This window comes from Sorghum bicolor, chromosome 10 (assembly GCF_000003195.3).
Source record: "Sorghum bicolor cultivar BTx623 chromosome 10, Sorghum_bicolor_NCBIv3, whole genome shotgun sequence".
Lineage (NCBI taxonomy): Eukaryota > Viridiplantae > Streptophyta > Magnoliopsida > Poales > Poaceae > Sorghum > Sorghum bicolor.
The window spans coordinates 56,297,734-56,315,849 of NC_012879.2; the positions used below are offsets into that span (position 1 = coordinate 56,297,734).

Below are 18,116 nucleotides of genomic sequence, written 5' to 3' on the forward strand. Positions count from 1 at the left end.
GTTCCTGACGTAGTAAACCCTCAGGGCCTGAGTACCATATCACACGTGTGACAGTGAACGGGCCGGGCCAGGCCAGGCCAGGCCAGCATCATCACGCCGTGACCACCACGAAGAACGACTGTGTCTGTGGCACAGCCATCTGCTCATCAATAATAAACCGGGAATTGAAATTGGCGCGGTACACAGCCCGTGGTTGTGGGCTCTGCTCGCCTCGCTCGTCGGTCCAGCGAGATGGCCCGGCCGGCCGGTCAACACGTCGCAGCTAGCAGATGTTGCTGGCCCATAACGACGATCTCTCATCTCATCAGGCCGAGGACGCTGGAAAAGATGGGTACGTAGCGAGAGCCCCGGTGGCCGGCAGGACCAGGACAGAGGCAACAGTCACCGCGCGAAACTCTGCTCGCTGAAACGGGCCAAGATTAGTACGGCCCGTCAGTTTCCGCCTTTTTCTTCAGCAGTGTGTGTGTACGTGTGCCCCCAGCAGCTTAATCACTCCACTCATGTGCCGCCAATCGGTGTAGGTAGGCACCACGCATGCATGCGTGTGAGGGTGAATTACAACTTAGTGACTACTAGGAGTACTCCTAAACAACATGGTGTGATCACCGGCAGCATGTCAATTTTGTGTGTGGTCACCGCTGGCAGGGCGGGGCGATCGAGTGATCGGCGACACGTCCGGGACCGTCGGTGCCATCGCGTCGCGCGTCGTGGTCTCGGTTCTAGACCCGACCGATCCCCACGCTGTAGGTGTGGCCTGGCGTGTGAGCGGTTCGAGCGCGCGTGGTCCACCGTGCGTCCACGGTCCAGCCACCCGCACCCCGCCCGCCCCCCAACCACGCCGCCTCCTGCGTCCCCGTCCCGGACGCGACCCCGGCCGACCTCGGATCGATCGATCAGGATGGCGACGTCGGTCGTCCCCGGCCAGTAGCCACGCGGTCAACAACGATGCATGCATGGCCCCTACCGGTCGGTCCCCCCCTGCACTGCAGCACCACCCTCGCACGGACTGTTCGCCGGGGCTTGGGTAACGGCAACCGGATGGACGTAGTACGTACGTGCATGCGCGCTGTGGGAGATCGAAGGGCTGATTCCGCTTAATTCCGACCGCTAAATTCTGCTCTCCTGCGTCTACGTGCCGGCACGACTCGCCAACGGCGGCGCCCGGCAGCCAGCCGGGCGAGCAACGGCGTCTATACTACTCCCTCAATTCTAAATTGTAAGTCATTATAAAAATTTTGGAGAGTCAAACTTTTCTAAGTTTAACCAAATTTATATGATAAAATAATTATTATTATTATATCAACTAAGTATCATTAAATTTTTCTTTAATTATATTTTCATAGTATATTCATTTTATGTTATAAATCTTAGTATTTCTCTCTATAATTTTAGTCAAACGTGAAAATGTTTTGACTCTTCAAAATTCTTGGAATGACTAACAATTTAGAATGGAGGAAGTAGTAAGTACTGCAGGGTCGCGGTTGGACCGACCGATCCGGTGGGCAGCAACAGTCGCTTGACGAGGCGCAACTGTACTGCTGTGCACGCCGACGACGTACGACCCATCTAAATTCTGATGCCGGGCTCGTGACAGCGATCAAGCCCATGGTCTGACCCTGACGGCCGCGCCTAATTTCGCCGTTGCTGCATGCATGCGGATGCGGATGCGAACAAGAGATGCCGGCGAGCATGCTGGATCCTCATGCGAATGCGATCGTTGTCGCAGGAACCAACGAGCTGAAGCTGTAAAAATCTCCCCACCGGATCCACTCCAGGGACGCGAAGGCGATTCCTCTCCTCCTGCTGCCTATTACCTATACATAGCTACCTACTAGTATGTACGTACGCTGCGGCGCAGCATGAAGCTACTCTGTGTGCCCCTGCCTCCGACGTGACGAATCATAGTGGTAGCTGCCCAAAAGACGCCCGGCGCCCCGCCGCATGGCACAGAGCTGCTGGCCCTTGTCTCTGCCGCTGGCTCGTTGCTCTATCCAGATTTCACAAACAGGACACTAGTACTATAGGGTCTTGTTTAGTTCACCTTAAAAACTAAAATCTTTTCGAACATTTCACGGCATATCAAATTTTAAGATACATGCATGAAACATTAGATATAGATGAAAAACAAAAACTAATTATACAGTTTGTCTGTAAATCACGAGATAACTCTTTTAAACCTAGTTAGTCTATAATTAAATAATATTTATCAAATAAAAACGAAAATACATGATACTTCCGAGAACTAAACAATTCGGAACTAAACAAGGCCCAGCTACGATCACGGTAGCTGGGGGCGCGTCGGAGGTGCACGCAGCTGGACATGCTTCCCAATAACTAACCCCGGCCGGCGGGTCGGCAGGGACCCCGCCGTCGCCATCGCGGCCGCGCGCCGAGACGAGACTTGACATGGCATGCTCCGGAACAGTGTCGCGCAGTGTGGCCGCGTCCCGCCAGGCGCCAGTCCATGGATACTGCTCGGCGCGCCATGTATGTAGCCGCTGCGCACGTACTGTTGCAGCTGCTACCGTCGTGGTGGTATGAACCATCGTTGAACGAGCTAGCTAGTGCCGTCTCTTTCCTCGCTTCTCCGTCTTCTAGCTGTTGCCGGTCCATCTGATCAACGATTCAACAACATGCAGCAACAGCACTAGATGGGTTGCATGGATCAACACGTGGACGCCGTCATTGCTTGGTGCGTGATGGGCGGCCGATCAGACCTAGCACGCATTAGTCTCGTCAATCCGTCACTTCAGCTTCGTTATCTAGTTCATCATTTACACTTTATTGTACATCGATCATATCCCCAAGTCACCCTGTTCGATCACACTGCCCGCACTACTATAGTTTGTACTTGACGTCGTTGCAATTTAGATTTTGTTTGACATACAAAATCTGGCTCCTGGGGTGTTCATTCTACTCGTCTCAAAATATTTGAAACGTTAACTAAGAATCTAGATAAATATCTGTTCAGATTCATAGCTAATAAAAATGACAACTATTTTGTAAGAGAGAGTATAGTTCGGCTCTCTTTGGTAGGCTAAGCTCTAGTTTCATTGCATGTGGTACACTATTTACAAATCATCTTGGAAGCATTCAAAGTGCATCTTCATCTTTCTTCATGAGAGTAGATATTACAATTAATGTGTTGAGCAATATGGCCAGTGAACCGGAGAAGGTGGCTTTCCTTTGTAAGAAAGAAGTGGAGCAATACCAGCTAGCGTCAAGGTCTTTTGTACAGACAAATCCACAACCACATTAGTAGCTGCACAGGAGTTAGTAGCCTTTTTTACCTTTTTTTTTGTTTCCTCTCTTTTTTCGTCTAATAAAAATCTGGCAAAATCTTTTACCGCTTTTCGAAAAAAAATATGGCCAGTGAGGAACAATGCTATTTTGAATGGAGAGGCGCCCTCCAATCCTCCATACACAGTTGCAAGTTCATCTTCAAAAAGAAGGAGCTCTCTCTAGTTACTCGGAGAGCGAAATCAAAGTATCAATGGCTAGAAGCTTACTTGTATTTTGCTTAATTTTTTTCTTGACATTTCTTTGTTTCTTGAAGGCGGTACTTACATTCATGTATTTTAATAATAAAATTCCAGTAGGAGATCATATCCCTCATGTTTCGTAGAAAAAACACATAATATCATTACAGTAACTTTATGGTATAAACTAAGGCCACACCAAATATACAGTTCGTCATGGTTGTAATGTGTTTGTTTCCATGATGGCCTAAACCATCTGACATAGAAGACACTAGCCTTTTATTGGCAATTTGTATTATATTATCAATCTTATATATACCAGAGCTCCTCCGAAAATATGAGATTTCTACCCCTTTTCTTGTCAAATTGAACTGATTTCTATAAATTTTCTGTGTTTTGGGTCTTGATTTCCTTGGGAAAAACATACTATCGAACCTAGGATAACCACACGATCCACATATAGCTAGTACAGTAGCATCCTAGTATGTAGCTCGATCACTTAGGCCTTCTTTAGTTCACCCCGAAAACAAAAAGGTTTTAAAATTCTCCGTTACATCAAATATTTCGGCAAATGCATGAAGCATTAAATATAAATGAAAATAAAAACTAATTGGACAGTGTAAATCGCGAGATAAATCTTTTGATCCTAGTTATTTTATAATTGAACAATATTTGCCACAAACAAACGAAAATGCTACAATAACAAACTCCAAAATTATTTCGCATCTACACAAGGCCTTACTCTTACACAAGAAGAGTTGGTGTAGGCATGCCTGTTCGCTGCGCAGCAGCTTTTATCCGGGACAAGGCGGCATGACAATGAGCATATGGTTATGGAGGGCCCTGTCCCCAGGAGCTGTTATCCCACATGCATTGCGCCCATAACCCCGTTGCAGCTGTTGCATATGCAGCGCACAACCCAACCCTGCTCCTCCCCCGGTGACAGCCAGAGCTCAGCTAGCCGCATCCATCATCTACTAGGTCGATCGCTAGCCTTTTGTCCGATCCATCGATCGAGCTCCCTGATCTGATCGTGCTGGTAGGTACACAGCAGCTAGCAAGCGCGGTAGCTAGCAGCAGCAGCTGCTGCTGCAACGGGGGGCCTCCTCGCGCCCATGCATGCCTGCTGCTTGCCATCATGCAAGCCACATGCCCGTTCCGTTGGTCGTCGTCTTTTAGCAACAGCGAACAGCATCTATCGCGCGGCGTGGAAGCCTGCAAACAGCGGCGGCAGGCAGGCGGTTCCATGCCCGATCGCTGCTGCTGCTGCTGCAGGCCAGTTCGTTCGTTAGACTTGTGGCCTTGTGGGTGTGAGATCGGTCGGTCGCCGACGCCGCTAGCTGCTGGCTGCTGCAGAGGAGATGCATGGGAAGTGAACAGTCTCGCGATGGAAGTTGAGGGGTTTATGCCGCTTTCTCCATGCCCGGGTGCTGGATCCGGCATGCCGGAGTGGACGGCCCCTTAGCTGGACCGTGTCATGAGTTTTCTCCTGCAGAGGAGCAGGGTGCAGTGCAGCCAAAGAGTAAATCCATTATTAGCTAGCTTTTGGCACGAGGTAGCTGCACCATGGAGTTTATTTAGCAGTACAAATTACATGCCGGATTGTCAATTACTGTATAGGACATCATCATACAGGTGTGCCATTGCAGACTGAACACAGAATTTGATTGTTACTAGAATCTATGTGTCAGGATCAAGTATGGCTGATAAACCACAGCTGAAAGTAATGTTCGTTGATTTGTTATGAAAGAAAACACTACAACATCTATGGGGTTCATGAAAAAGTCGCATCCACACCACTCCCAATTCTTTAGGCCATCCAGATTTCTCTGGGAGCGGTTTCTCGGATTCCTTTTGCCTTCTCTAGCTACCACTTTGCTTCTCTGTGTCTTCTTAGACTTCTTCATAGAATCTAGTCGAACAAATATATACACAACTTCTACTTCTCTTTCCAGATGCTTCTCCTTTCCCACGCATCTAAGAATCTACACTTCTATTCCAAATTCAGGAGATCAGGAGTTCAGGACAAACAGTAGAGTATGAATTAACATAGGCGCCACCGCGGCAGGCCCCTCCACTCATTCTTTTCTGCAGCGACAATGGTGTTTCTCTTTCTCCTCTCATCAGAAAAGAGGACCAGGACACGGCACATGGGCTACACAACAAAACAAACGCAGCCAGACCGGTTCAGTGCAAGGATAGACAAATGGTGTACGCCAAACATTGAACCATGCAGTACGGACGTGACGAATTTTCTTATCTCCTGTGGTGGCATCAGGATCAGACCATAATCCATTTGCTGCTTTCATCAGAGATGGGATCAGAGGACCAGAATGGCGTGCTTGCACTGTTCAGGTCAGTTTTGGAAAAATAATTCTTGAATGGTTTTATGAAGTTTGCTCTATATACTACCTTACTGTTGCAATTTATGGACTTGGCTCAATAAAAAATTTCAGTAATTCCAAATAAATCTAAAAAGCCTTATTCATATGTGCATACAGAAAAATGAAGAACTTAGGCCTTGTTTAGTTCCTAAAAAAATTTGTAAAATTTTACCGATTTCCCGTCACATTAAATCTTGCGGCACATGCATGAAACATAAAATATAAATAAAAAAACAACTAATTACATAGTTTACTTGTAATTTGCGAGACGAATCTTTTAAACCTAGTTAATCCATAATTATATAATATTTGTCAAATACAAACAAAAATGCTATAATATCCATTTTGTAAAATTGTTTGCAACTAAACAAGGCCTGTTCACAACCAGCGGAAGTGAAGGCTACGATACTAAATAAGGAAGGCTTCTCCACTTCTCACACACGCTTGCTGGCAGTTTGCGAATTGGAATTCTAATAGATTTAGATCGTGATCTTATCCTTGCAATCTTGGACCTCGTCTTGCACTTTGCACCACCAATCGTGTCAGGCGTTTTCATGCTACCCCATATACACTGGCCACTAGGCCCATAATTCCATTCTTCCGGTCGTTCCCTAGTTTTAAATCTAGCGAACGATACATGCCGATCGCCCACCCTCTTTCCCCCTCCTCCCACTTCTCTTTCTGCTTGACGTCATCATGAAAAAAAGTAAAACATTTATTTCAAATAATTATAACTTTTAAATGACGTATCTATTTTTAATTCCGTCTACACCGGTGTGTTCAACGCGACGAGGCGAACAAAACTAGACCCCCACTTCTGTATGTTTCGAAGATTTTTATTTTTCTAGTAGTAATTTATGTATATTAACTTATAACATATAAGTTATATTGCTAATTTATTCTGCTAAGTTATGTTGCTAACCTATTCTGCTAAGTTGTATTGTATAACTTCTGTTTGTGTATAATAACTGCGTAACTTTCTATATACACTAGTGTATTAGTTGTGTAACTTATGTACATAAGTTGTATTGTGTAAATTATGTCTCCCTCTATTCCAAATTATAAAATGTTTTGATATTTCTACATATATTGAATTTGTTATGTGTATACATATATAATTGTGTCTAGATACATAGTAAATTCAATAGAAAAGTCAATATGCCTTATAATTTGAATAGTGGGAGTAAACTTATGTACATAAGTTATATAGTATAACTTTTTTGAGAATCACTAAGTTAGCAATGTTGAGTTATTCCTCAAACTTATGTTGTCTAGAAGCACTGCTAAGTTAGTACTGTTAGTTTATCATGAAAGTTACGCTTTTTAATTTCGTTTTATAAGTTATGAGCACATGCTCCTTAAAAAATTAAAAAATATTAAAGAACAGATGATCTAGCAAAAGAAAGTGAAAAGAGAATCGAATGTCTTAAAAGAAAAATAGAAATGATTCCTATTCTATCTAAAAATAAAAAGTAACATATGCACTTTCCAAAAAAGAAAAGAAAATGGCTGTCGGAAATTGACCGCTGGTTTCGTTTCGGCTGAACGTTCGTAGAATAGTCGCGTCGCACTAGGCCGTCGACCGCCTAGGATCTAGCCATCTAGGTGAATTCCCACTTAAGCCAGTCTCAATGCATGTTTCATGAGAGTGTCATGCACATTAAATAGGGTGCCACATAAGCAAAATTGCTGACTTGGCAGGGTCATTAAATGAAGGAGTTTCATCAGATGAGAGAGAAGTTTCATCCCCATAAAACTCATATGGCACGGTTACCTAGTTTATAGTCTTGGTAACAGTGTCATAAAACTATGCATTGAGACTGACCTTATCTTCTCTACTCAGAACTGGTAGCTCTCCACTCGTCTTGCACTTTGTACCACCAATCGTGTTATTGCTAGTTTTTTTTTTGAGAAACTGTTATTGCAAGTTGTGTGGCACTGACTCACGTATTTTTATTGTGGGCTACGTTGGCAAACTAATATTACTTACAATAATGATCATATTTCAGCGTGCCAATACGTATTATTCACTACCAAATGGTGGAGTTCTCCAAGTGTTTTTAGTTAGTAATAAAACACTACCACTAGTCAAAATACTAGAAAATCCTCACTAGGAGACATTTACTAGGGAAAGTTTATACCAAATTTTAAATACTAAAACACTAGGAGAACCCCACATCACTAAGAAAAATTATAAAATCTGGTTCTGATTTACTGCTACAGAAAATGATTCTAATCTTTTATAATAGAGACAGTTTAATTTTCAGCCACCTCAATAAAGGTGTTGCTTGAACCCCCACAAACCAAGGCCTTGTTTAGTTCCCTGAAAATTTTGCAAAATTTTTCATATTCCCCGTCACATCGAATCTTTAGACGCATGCATGGAGTATTAAAAATAGACGAAAATAAAAACTAATTGCACAGTTTGGTCGGAATTGACGAGACAAATCTTTTGAGCCTAGTTAGTCCATGATTGAACAATATTTGTCAAATACAAACTAAAGTGCTACAATGTCGTTTTTCCAAAATTTTTCGGAACTAAACAAGGCCCAAGCTCACTCTAAAAATACATTTTCTAACTGAGGCAAGTAGACAATCAGAATTTTTTTCTCCAGTGGTATTGATTGCAAACTCAACCTCTAATTGACATTGGAGTTCAAGATACGCTCTAAACATAAGTCTCTTCGTTACGTACGGTGTTTGCTCCCAAGTCCCAACTAAACGTAAGTGAGACACAGAGTCTCACACGACATGGTAGAACTGTAGAAGTGAACAACGTGTGTGGGGAAAAGGACACGCAGATTACTTTTTGCACTGTGGCTATTATTAGTGACATGCTCTGATCTTATCAACCCCGATTCGCTTACTAATGTAACTGTGCACTTGATTGGACCTCTGTCAGGAAACTATTGTCTTTGGTTCCCTTTTCGACAATAATTCACCTAAAGAGCGCACGTTTCATGCTCAACTTTTAGAGCAAGGTCAATAATAGAGCCAAGTGCTTGGCTATAAGCCAAGTGATTAGAGCCAAGTTATATAATAAGTTGTCTCATACTTGTCTCTAAAACATCTTCTCTTTCATATTCCTTCTCACAACACTTGTTATTTGGGCCCACCATTACATATGCATCCGTACCCAGCTTGGTGCTTACATAAGAGCCAAGCTATCATCTCTCTCCTCTCTTCTATCCTCCACATCAGCATTAGCTTGGCTTTAAGCCCATTATTGTACTTGCTCTTATATGCTCGTTCTGCACTTCGCCCGCACATATTGGCCCTTTCCACCATTAAGACCCTGTTGCTAAACTATAGCAAAACAGTCCCAGTTTCATGGCCTAAATCTGTCAGAGCACTCTCTTTTTTTTTCGTTTTTTTTTACCACACACGCGTTTGATACATTTGAATTATATATATACCCACATAGGCCATGTGCTACTCACTTTCGGTCTCCTACGCCGCGACGCGAGGACACACACAAATACACAATTAGCTTAATTAAGCTTGACAGGACAAGAAGAGACTTCTAGCTAGAATAAGACCAAATGGAAGATAAAGATTTGCCGAAGAGTAGCTAGCTAGTGGCATAGTGGAGCTCTAGTTTCTTTGCCATGAAAAGAGGTTGTTGAAGAGCGCTATGCATGCAGCACAATCTAGTCGTGCAAACCCAAGAGATTTGGGCCTCAAAGGTCGTGATATTTTGGACTTTTTTTTATTTTGGGCCTCATAGGTCACACTAGTTGACCATATGGAGAAGGAAGATGGTGAGAAAGGATAGCACGTGGATTTTACTTAACAGATGTCTAACAAATCATAAACTTTGGTATATCCTCTTTATTCTCATTTAGCTAGCCAAATACTCCCTCCGTCCTAGTATATATGGTGTAACCACTTTTTATTCATGTCCCATAATATAAGACATGCTCTCTCACAAATATTAATGCAATAGTACTAGTGCTGAGAGAGATAATTAAAATTGTTCTTGTTCTTTGAACCAGGGGTGGTTATGCCTATACTAGCTCGGAGGGAGTACAAAACTAAGTCGGTGTTTGATTAGAGATGCTAAAACTTATCAGCGCTATTTGATGTGATGGATAATAAAAAAAATAGTATAAATAGTATATATTTAATACTTCATGCATGTGTACAAATTTTCGATGTGATGAATAATAAAAAATAACCTGGAACCAAACATGATCTAAGTTACTTTAATTTTTTTTGAGAACTACGTAGTATTGCACATACATTCACAACACGTGTATAATCACTCATGTGAACATACGTACGCAAACCCTAAGAACTAAGCCTGTAAAACAAGATGGGGAACAGAGATGTCCTCTCAGTGAGCTCGCGGTAAATATTAAATAGGCAAAGAACAGCCCTTTGCATAGCGGATTATATAGGGTGTTGTTACAACAAACTCACACGCTATTCCTATACATTTGTTAGTTGTTACACGCATGCACACAGCTCAACAACCTGAGACCGTGGCAACATCCTGGCCTATACAACGTATCTAGATATTGCTATCTTTAACAATATGATCATCTCAATCTAAAAAGATCCAAATAGAATTATTTCATCAGATTTCATTCTCAAACAAAAAACACCATCTTCATCTCGAAGTTAAGGCCTTGTTCAGTTCGCAAAAACTTACGAAAAAGGGCACTGTAGCACTTTCGTTTTTATTTGACAAACATTGTCCAATTATAGAGTAACTAGGCTCAAAAGATTCATCTCGCGGTTTACAGATAAACTGTGCAAATAGTTTTTGTTTTCATGTATATTTAATGCTCCATGCATGTGCCGCAAGATTCGATGTGACGGAGAATCTTGAAAAATTTTGCGAACTAAACAAGACCTAAGGCATGGGACATCACGTGGAGGACACCAACTTCCGGAATCCTTTCTTGGACAACGAGCTCAGCTACTCCTGCATTTCCAGCTATGCAGGGCAGGCAGATCGTTCGAGGTGACAACAAGCTCGTGGGTGTACCACCATGCGTAGACACAGAGCCGGCGCGTCAAAAAACACAACAACGGTCAGCGGCGTGGCTCTGGCAATTGGTTACCTGCCTGTTGCTGCCCAATGCTACGGCCAGGAGTATAGTACAGTGGAACGTTATATACGTACAGACCGTTTGACGAGGAGTTAATTTCATTCGCTTTGGTTAATCGTACGTTGGAAAGTTACTCCACGAGGTTATATACGTACCGACCGTTTGACAGCGGCTCTGGCATTTGGTTAATCGTACGTTGGAAATAGGGCTGGATATCAAGCCAGCTCGGCTCGTTATAGCTCGGCTCGTTATGGCTCGGCTCGTTATAGCTCGTTATATAAACGAGGTAGAAAGGTGGCTCGGCTCGGTTCGTTAGTGAGCTCGAGTAGCTCGTTTTGCTCGTGAACCAAATCATAAAAATATAGTACAAATAGACTATAAATTTATAAAAGTAATTGAGCAACATACACATCACATGCATACTTAAAATAAACTAAATAAAGTACATGCTTTAACAATTCAACAAACAAACTAAAGTTTTGTCTAGCCAGTCCACTACGATCATGACCGTCTACATGATAGTCATACTCATACAGTTTAAGCATCATCCATTGACGGATAAAGAGCTACTGAGAAATATTTAGGCATATAGCCGAGACAATTTTAGTTGCTAACATGATAATTGACTGGCTCATTATGGCTCGCGAGCAGCTCACGAGCTGGCTCGAGCTGGCTCGTTATAAAACGAGCTGGCTCATTATAAAATAAGTCGAGCTCGAGCCGAAATATTAATGAGCGAGCTAGCGAGCTACGAGTTTTTTGTCCAGCCTTAGAGCAAGTATTATAATATAGCTAGCTGCTGGCTGTAAGATTTCTTTACAGTCTTCTTGCAGCCCACTCATATAATGGTTAGCTCATCACTATTAATACATGGCCCACTTGTCTGTCTCATAGATTTTCTTGGTTTTTGTGTCTGAAGCGGCTGTAAGCTTACAGCCCGTTTTTACTCTCGCTCCTCTTCTCTCTCTTCCACCTCAGCATTTAGCTGGCTTACAGTCTGCTATAATACTTCTCTTAGGTAGAAAGTTACTCCACGAGGTTAACGATGTGTCAACCTTCAAGCGAGCGCCATCCGGACGGATGTGAGCTGGCCTACCGTACCGAGAAGCCGACACTTCCCTAGTCCCGAAAAACACTGCTTTCGGCCACTCAAAACATGGGTGCATGCAGAGCTCGACAGCTCGTCTTGGTTGCAATGCACTTACGTACAGTACGTACTCTGACTTTTAACACTTGCCACTAACCTCGGGTTAACACGACAAATCATACTTGCCTAGTACCGAGCTACTCCCTCCGTACCACAACTAAACGCAATTCTTTGTCTTCTTTGAGTTATATTTGACCGTTTGTCTTATTTAAAATATTTAATAAATATCATTTAATTTTTATGACTTATTTTATTATTAGATATATTTTTATAATGATTTATTTATTTTATTATTTGCATAAAAAATTTAAGTAAGACGAATGATCAAACATAAATTGTATTGGTCAAAGAAATGTATTTATTTGTGGGATGGATGGAGTATATACTAGTTGTCTCTCAAGTCAAATCTATATTTGCAAATTACTACTCGGGTTAAGTACTGCAGTACCAGCGTACAGAGTAGCATGATAAAATTTGCCTATACACTTGGTAGCCATGCATGCATGCATGTAGCCGATTGATGATTGATAGGTGCGTATAGCGTGTTATAAATGAATCATGTTAATTCAAACTTATCAGCGCTATTTTTTAAGCATAAAATATTTTTTTCTTTTACGAGTACCAGCAGCAGAAACGAATAGGGCCTCCATGCAGGTCACACGACGAGCTAGTCAACAGACAACGAGTATGAAATGGATGGAGACCCACACGAAAACAGCACGCAAGTACCACAGATGTTAACCCAACCCACACCACACCCCTTGCATGCATGCATGTATCACGATTAATTCTCAACCACAGGAGTACATAATCAAATGCACAACATCGTCTATTAATATATTGGTCATGGACTTAACAATGGTGTAAGCATGCATGCCATGGAGCAACCGCCCCCCTCGTTGCATCAAGTACAAAATTGGTAGCCACCCGCTATACACCCTCGCGACGGACGGACGATCGACCCGGCCTGCACCGGGGGACCCGCCCACGACGAGGAGCCTGTGCCTACCTGGGCTTGCAACGCCAGGTCCATGTTGCTCCCAGCAGCAGCTAGCTTTTGGCGTCGCTGCCTCCCTCCTCTCAAGTCTCGTCAAAACACTGCAGCAGCGAGGTGCATGCATGGCCCTAGTAGCTAGAAAAGGCCATCCATCCCTCTCAGCTCAGCTGCAACCAACCAACCAACCAGCACTGCCATATCTCTCCCTCACACATTCTCTTCTCTCTACATAGGATTATTACACTTTAAGTACTCTGCTAATGACACTGCTAATACCTAAGGGTAACAGTAATAAACAACATAATTAACAGGTATATAGCGGCAACGTCGAAAGGCGACGTAACGGGGTCTGTACGTACGAGCGCATGCATGGCAGTTTACGCGAGCGGCGCCCTATGGGGCGCGCCCTTCCGCCGGTTGCCGAGCGAGAGGACGATCTGGGGGAAGAACCCACCGCCGCCGCCGCTCTTCTTCCTCGTCGGGACGTCGTCGCCACGCCGAGCGTTCCTGGCTGAGCCGCCGCTGGAGCTGCCGCCGTGCTGCATGGGGTCCTCGAGGATGGAGTTGGGCGTGACCTGTCCGCCGTACTGCGCCGCCGGGTCGTCGTCGAAGCGGAGGTTCTCGAAGCGCGGGAAGCCGCAGCCCACCAGGTCCGGCGGCCCGCCACCGCCGCCTCCCGGCACGTACAGGATGTTGGACAGGTCCCCCCCGCCCTGCATCATCACATGGTCCACCTGCATATGCGTGCGTGCGTGCACCCATTATTATTAGTTCTTGGTTTAACAACGTAAACACACGCGACGGAAACGGGACCGTACTACCCCGTATCTAAGCATGCATGTGCGAGTGACTGCATGCAATGCAAACGTACTACTACTGCGGCGGCGAGAGAAGCGACGACTGACTAACCACCAACAACGTGCCAGGTGACTGATGATGGCACGCTTGAATAATAATCAGTTAGCCAATTACGCTGCTGCTAGCAGAGCTGTCGCGTGCATGTGCATGTAGAAGATTTTTTTTTGGTGTCATGCATGCGTATTTTTGTAGGGGTTTGTAGTACCTTGCAGGAGAGGCAGCAGAAGTGGAATGGCTCCTGGAGGATGCGGTCACAGGTCAAGCAGACGTTGCCAGAGCCCTTGAAGGGCCTGGACTGCGGCCGGGGCTTGAGGAAGACCACCTTGGCACTGTTGATCGTGTAGGGCTGCATGCATGCATGCATGCATGAATGAGAGAACACCATTAGCATCGGTCAGGATTTCATTTCATTCAACAATTCGGAGCACGCAGCAGGCTTGGGCGGTCACTGACGATCCATGCATCACGTACCTGGACGAAGGAGCAGTCGATGAGCCTCTCGAGGTCGTCAAGGCGCACCACGTCATTGTACACGTACCTCCGCACCTGCCCAAGCAAGTCGAGCACACGTCATTATACAGTACGGTACAGCCCGTCGTACATACGTACTACTGTACGTAGGCATGGTACGTAGTGAGTGATTACACGTAACGTAAGTAATGATCGGTAAACTAAAGGAGAATCCTTCTAGAATAGAAATGCTTTGTACACGTACGGGAGTAGTACGTGTGAACGTGCTGAGCTGCGCAACGTAGTTAACGCGGTAATAATGGGCCGGAAAGGGAAGAGGGCTGGCGCCTGACGAGCTAGCGACGCTAGTCACCGGTAATAATTGCGACGCTTTGACCGGCGGCTCGTCGCCATATCGCGGGAGACCAAGGCGCGCTTCCGTCCACTGGTGTGTGCCTGCCGCAGCGAGCGAGGTGCATGCCGGCGCAACGACCGAAACGCCCCTGTCCCCGGGGAAAATCCACACGACGCCTCGAGGGCACAACGGTCAAGAATCTCGCTGTCCGGCCGGCTTAATTTTAACCCCGCGGTAAAAAACGAATGAACGGAAGGTTGGCGGTGGGAGGGTTGGAAGCGAGTGAACGCAGGCCATGGTTTTGGTCACTCAGAACAGAGAGAGAGAGAGAGAGAGCAGCAGGCAAGGCAGCCACGACGACGTCCTAACTGTGGCCTGAATGGATGAACAGTGTGGCCACCATCAAAGGCCCGGGCTTGGACGGTAGCAGCAAAGCATGCAGTGGCGGTCATACTATTCGGAGGCGGCAACAGTATTGAGATGAGCGCGTAGTCGTTTTTACCGTGGGTGCATGCAATGCACCTGCTGGTAAAACGCTCTGTCTCGTGGCCGTGGGTGGCTGCAGTAACAAACCATGGCCAGGCCAGCCAGCAGCAGGAACAGCAGCACTGGCACTGCGTTAGTGTTACCCCGGCCGGCCGGGGCAGCGGGCAGCGGCCATGCAGCAGGACCATCCATTTATCAGCCAACCAGCAGCCGTCTGATCGTCTCGTCTCCGCAGGAAGAGGGTGAATGAGTGGTGACCGGTGAAGAAAGGCGCTTGCTTTGCTATACATGGCAACACAATCCGGATAACCCTGCCCATTTGTGCCAGTGACGCTCGCATGCAATTCGGTCGTTGGGAATGACTGAATTATTCAGCCGGGCACCACGGCTATGCTCCAGAGACAAGGTACCATACGTGCGTACCAGTATCAAAGCTACTCGATCTACAGTGGGATCACTATTAGCACCGTTAAAAACGCCGCCCGGCGCCACCGTGCAAAGACCAGAGCAGCGGCCGGCCGATCAGTGAAGGATCGGAGGGCCGGAGCGTGAGGAGGAGGAGGGCTCAGGGAGCAGCAGCTTTTGCAGGCGAGGCAACAAAAGGGGAGAGCGTGCACTGCAGGACTCCGGCCACACACACACCCCACCACCATGCCTCATGCATGCATGCACGCACCCAGCGGCGGACCAGACCGGACCGGACCGCCGGGTGGATGGGGAATTCAACCAGCAGCAGCAGCAGGAGGAGGAGGCCCCAGGAAGGGTGGCTCGTCGTGAGACGATTGCTTGTTCGGGGTGTAAGGCCAAGCCGGATCAGGCCTCGCCACTTTTTCGTTTTACCCTCCACCAGTACCGTGGCCGTCTCCCAATCGAGCTCCCAGGGCTTTTTACTTCTCCTGCGTCCTGCCACTGCCAGTGCCACGCCACCACCACACCAAGGGAGAGCAGCATGCACGGCAAAAGGCCTGGCGCACGAGAGAGGAAACGGGGGGTGGAATTCCGAAACGGCATGCAGTGAATTTCAATTCCCTGGTACTAGTAGTATGTTACGGTGGTGATATATACGGAGTACTTATATCCACTGTGTGCACACGGGATTTAACAATTTGTTTTATAAATGGATAAATAAATTAGGGTGGGAGTAATGATGGTGATTAAGGTCATCGACCACAGGCCGGCGCGGCGTTGGGAGGTAATTGGCTGGCTACGCGAGGGAGGGAGGGAGTAATTGGGGGCACAGAACACGACAAGAGGAGAAGTGATGCTGCACGCACGGGGTCCTAAGAGCGGCCGCCGGGGGCCTTAATTGCGTTGCCTCGCCTTGGGACTGCGCTAACTCTTGCCCCTAGCGCCGCAATTAAGCCCAACCGAGGCAAACCATGCCGCCGTAATTACGCGGCCAAAGCCTACCTAGTACGTACTAACTGCTAATAGTGGTTGCTACTACCAGCCTAGCACAGGATGGGGAGGAGATGCATGATCCTGATCCCCTTTGAGAAGCAGCGACAGCTACTACCCAGCCTAGTATCAGTAGGCAGGAGCAGCAGCCAGAGTGCGAGACGGCCCGAAAGGCTAATCCCGGCAGTTGAGCAAGTACTACTACAAATCGTCCGTGACCCACGGCAAAACGGAAACGCACGCACTGAATTGATGAGCAAACCACGTACTACTCCTGTAGGAGTATAGTACGCCGGAGCTGAGCTGAGGTCGGCTGGAGTGTGAAGCATGCATCTCCGGACGAAATCAACAGCAAATTTACGCGTGTGTGGTAGCTGGAGAAGAGGCGCAAGGCAAAATACCTGGATGAGGAGGTGGTGGCGGTGCGCGGGGGCGCAGTGCGGGCAGATGCTGGCGCAGCAGCCGAGGCAGAAGATGTTCTTCTCGTTCTTCTTCCGGTTCTCGTGCGCCGCGCAGCCCACGAAGAAGCTCTCCTCCACCAGCCCGCCTACCCACCCGGGCCTCATCCCCATCTCCCTCGTCTCTCCACCAATTCCCGCCGCCGGCCCTCTCCCTCGCAGGGCGTTTCTCCCGGCGACCGGCCTCTCCGGCAATCCCCGTACGGAGCAGTATGTATGTACGCCGGCCGGACCGACGGACGGCCAAGCACCGCCGCGCGTCGTGCTGGACTGGCGAGATTATTTGGCTAGCTAGCTAGATGGAATGGAAGTGGAGGCGGCGTACTCCGTTCCCGCAGCGCGCGGCTATATATATATAGAGGAGTCCGGGGTGAGGGGAGGGGAGGCTGAGCTACTGATGATAGCGATAGAAGAGTAGTAGAGGGCATGGAGGCGAGGCCAAAGCCAAAAGCGGGCCGGGGGAGTGGAGTGGCGCGCGGCGTACGAGAGCGTGGGACGGGACGGGGACCGAGCTGGAGCAGCCGTTCGGGTTGGGTTGTGTGGTCCAAGCTGAAGAGGCTCTCGGGGGCCGTCGCGTCGCGCGCGCGCGGTCCAGTCCAGTCCAGTCCAGTCCAGTCCAGTGATCCAGTCCAAGGCCCCCGTCGCCGTCGTTTTCGCGCCGCTGGAGGGGGGAGGGGCCGGCCGCGATCGCGCCCCTCCTTTTCGTACGGTTCGATCGTGACCAGGGGCAGCGACCTCAGGACCCTGTACGATTTGCTCCGCAGCTTCACCGGACGGCCTTTCACGCAGGGAAACCAACAACAGGGATCGGATCACTCGCTTGCCACGTCGACTCGTCGAGCGCCGCAACTCTTGCCACGGAGCACGCACGCGTACGTACGGTTTTTTCATCCAGATCAACAGGTGCTGCAGGAGTCGGCAACCCGTTCCTTTGGCACATGGCCGCTGGCATGCATACAGCAGCCTCAAGATTTTCTTATCCATACGTGTACGGAAAAAAAGGTAAGGATTTTGGTTACAAATTTGTCCAACAGTCAACATTACCAT

At 47.1% G+C, this 18,116-nt stretch overlaps 1 protein-coding gene across 1 annotated transcript; it reads right to left on the bottom strand.

Annotated features, from left to right (window-relative positions):
* LOC8061584 lies at positions 12,872 to 17,450 on the bottom strand. The gene is made up of 4 exons (XM_002438769.2): positions 17,013 to 17,450; positions 14,394 to 14,468; positions 14,128 to 14,268; positions 12,872 to 13,798 (listed from the first exon to the last, which is right to left on the bottom strand). Exons 1-4 carry the CDS (start codon positions 17,181 to 17,183, stop codon positions 13,442 to 13,444), a joined length of 744 nt encoding a protein of 247 aa, XP_002438814.1. The 5' UTR covers positions 17,184 to 17,450; the 3' UTR covers positions 12,872 to 13,441.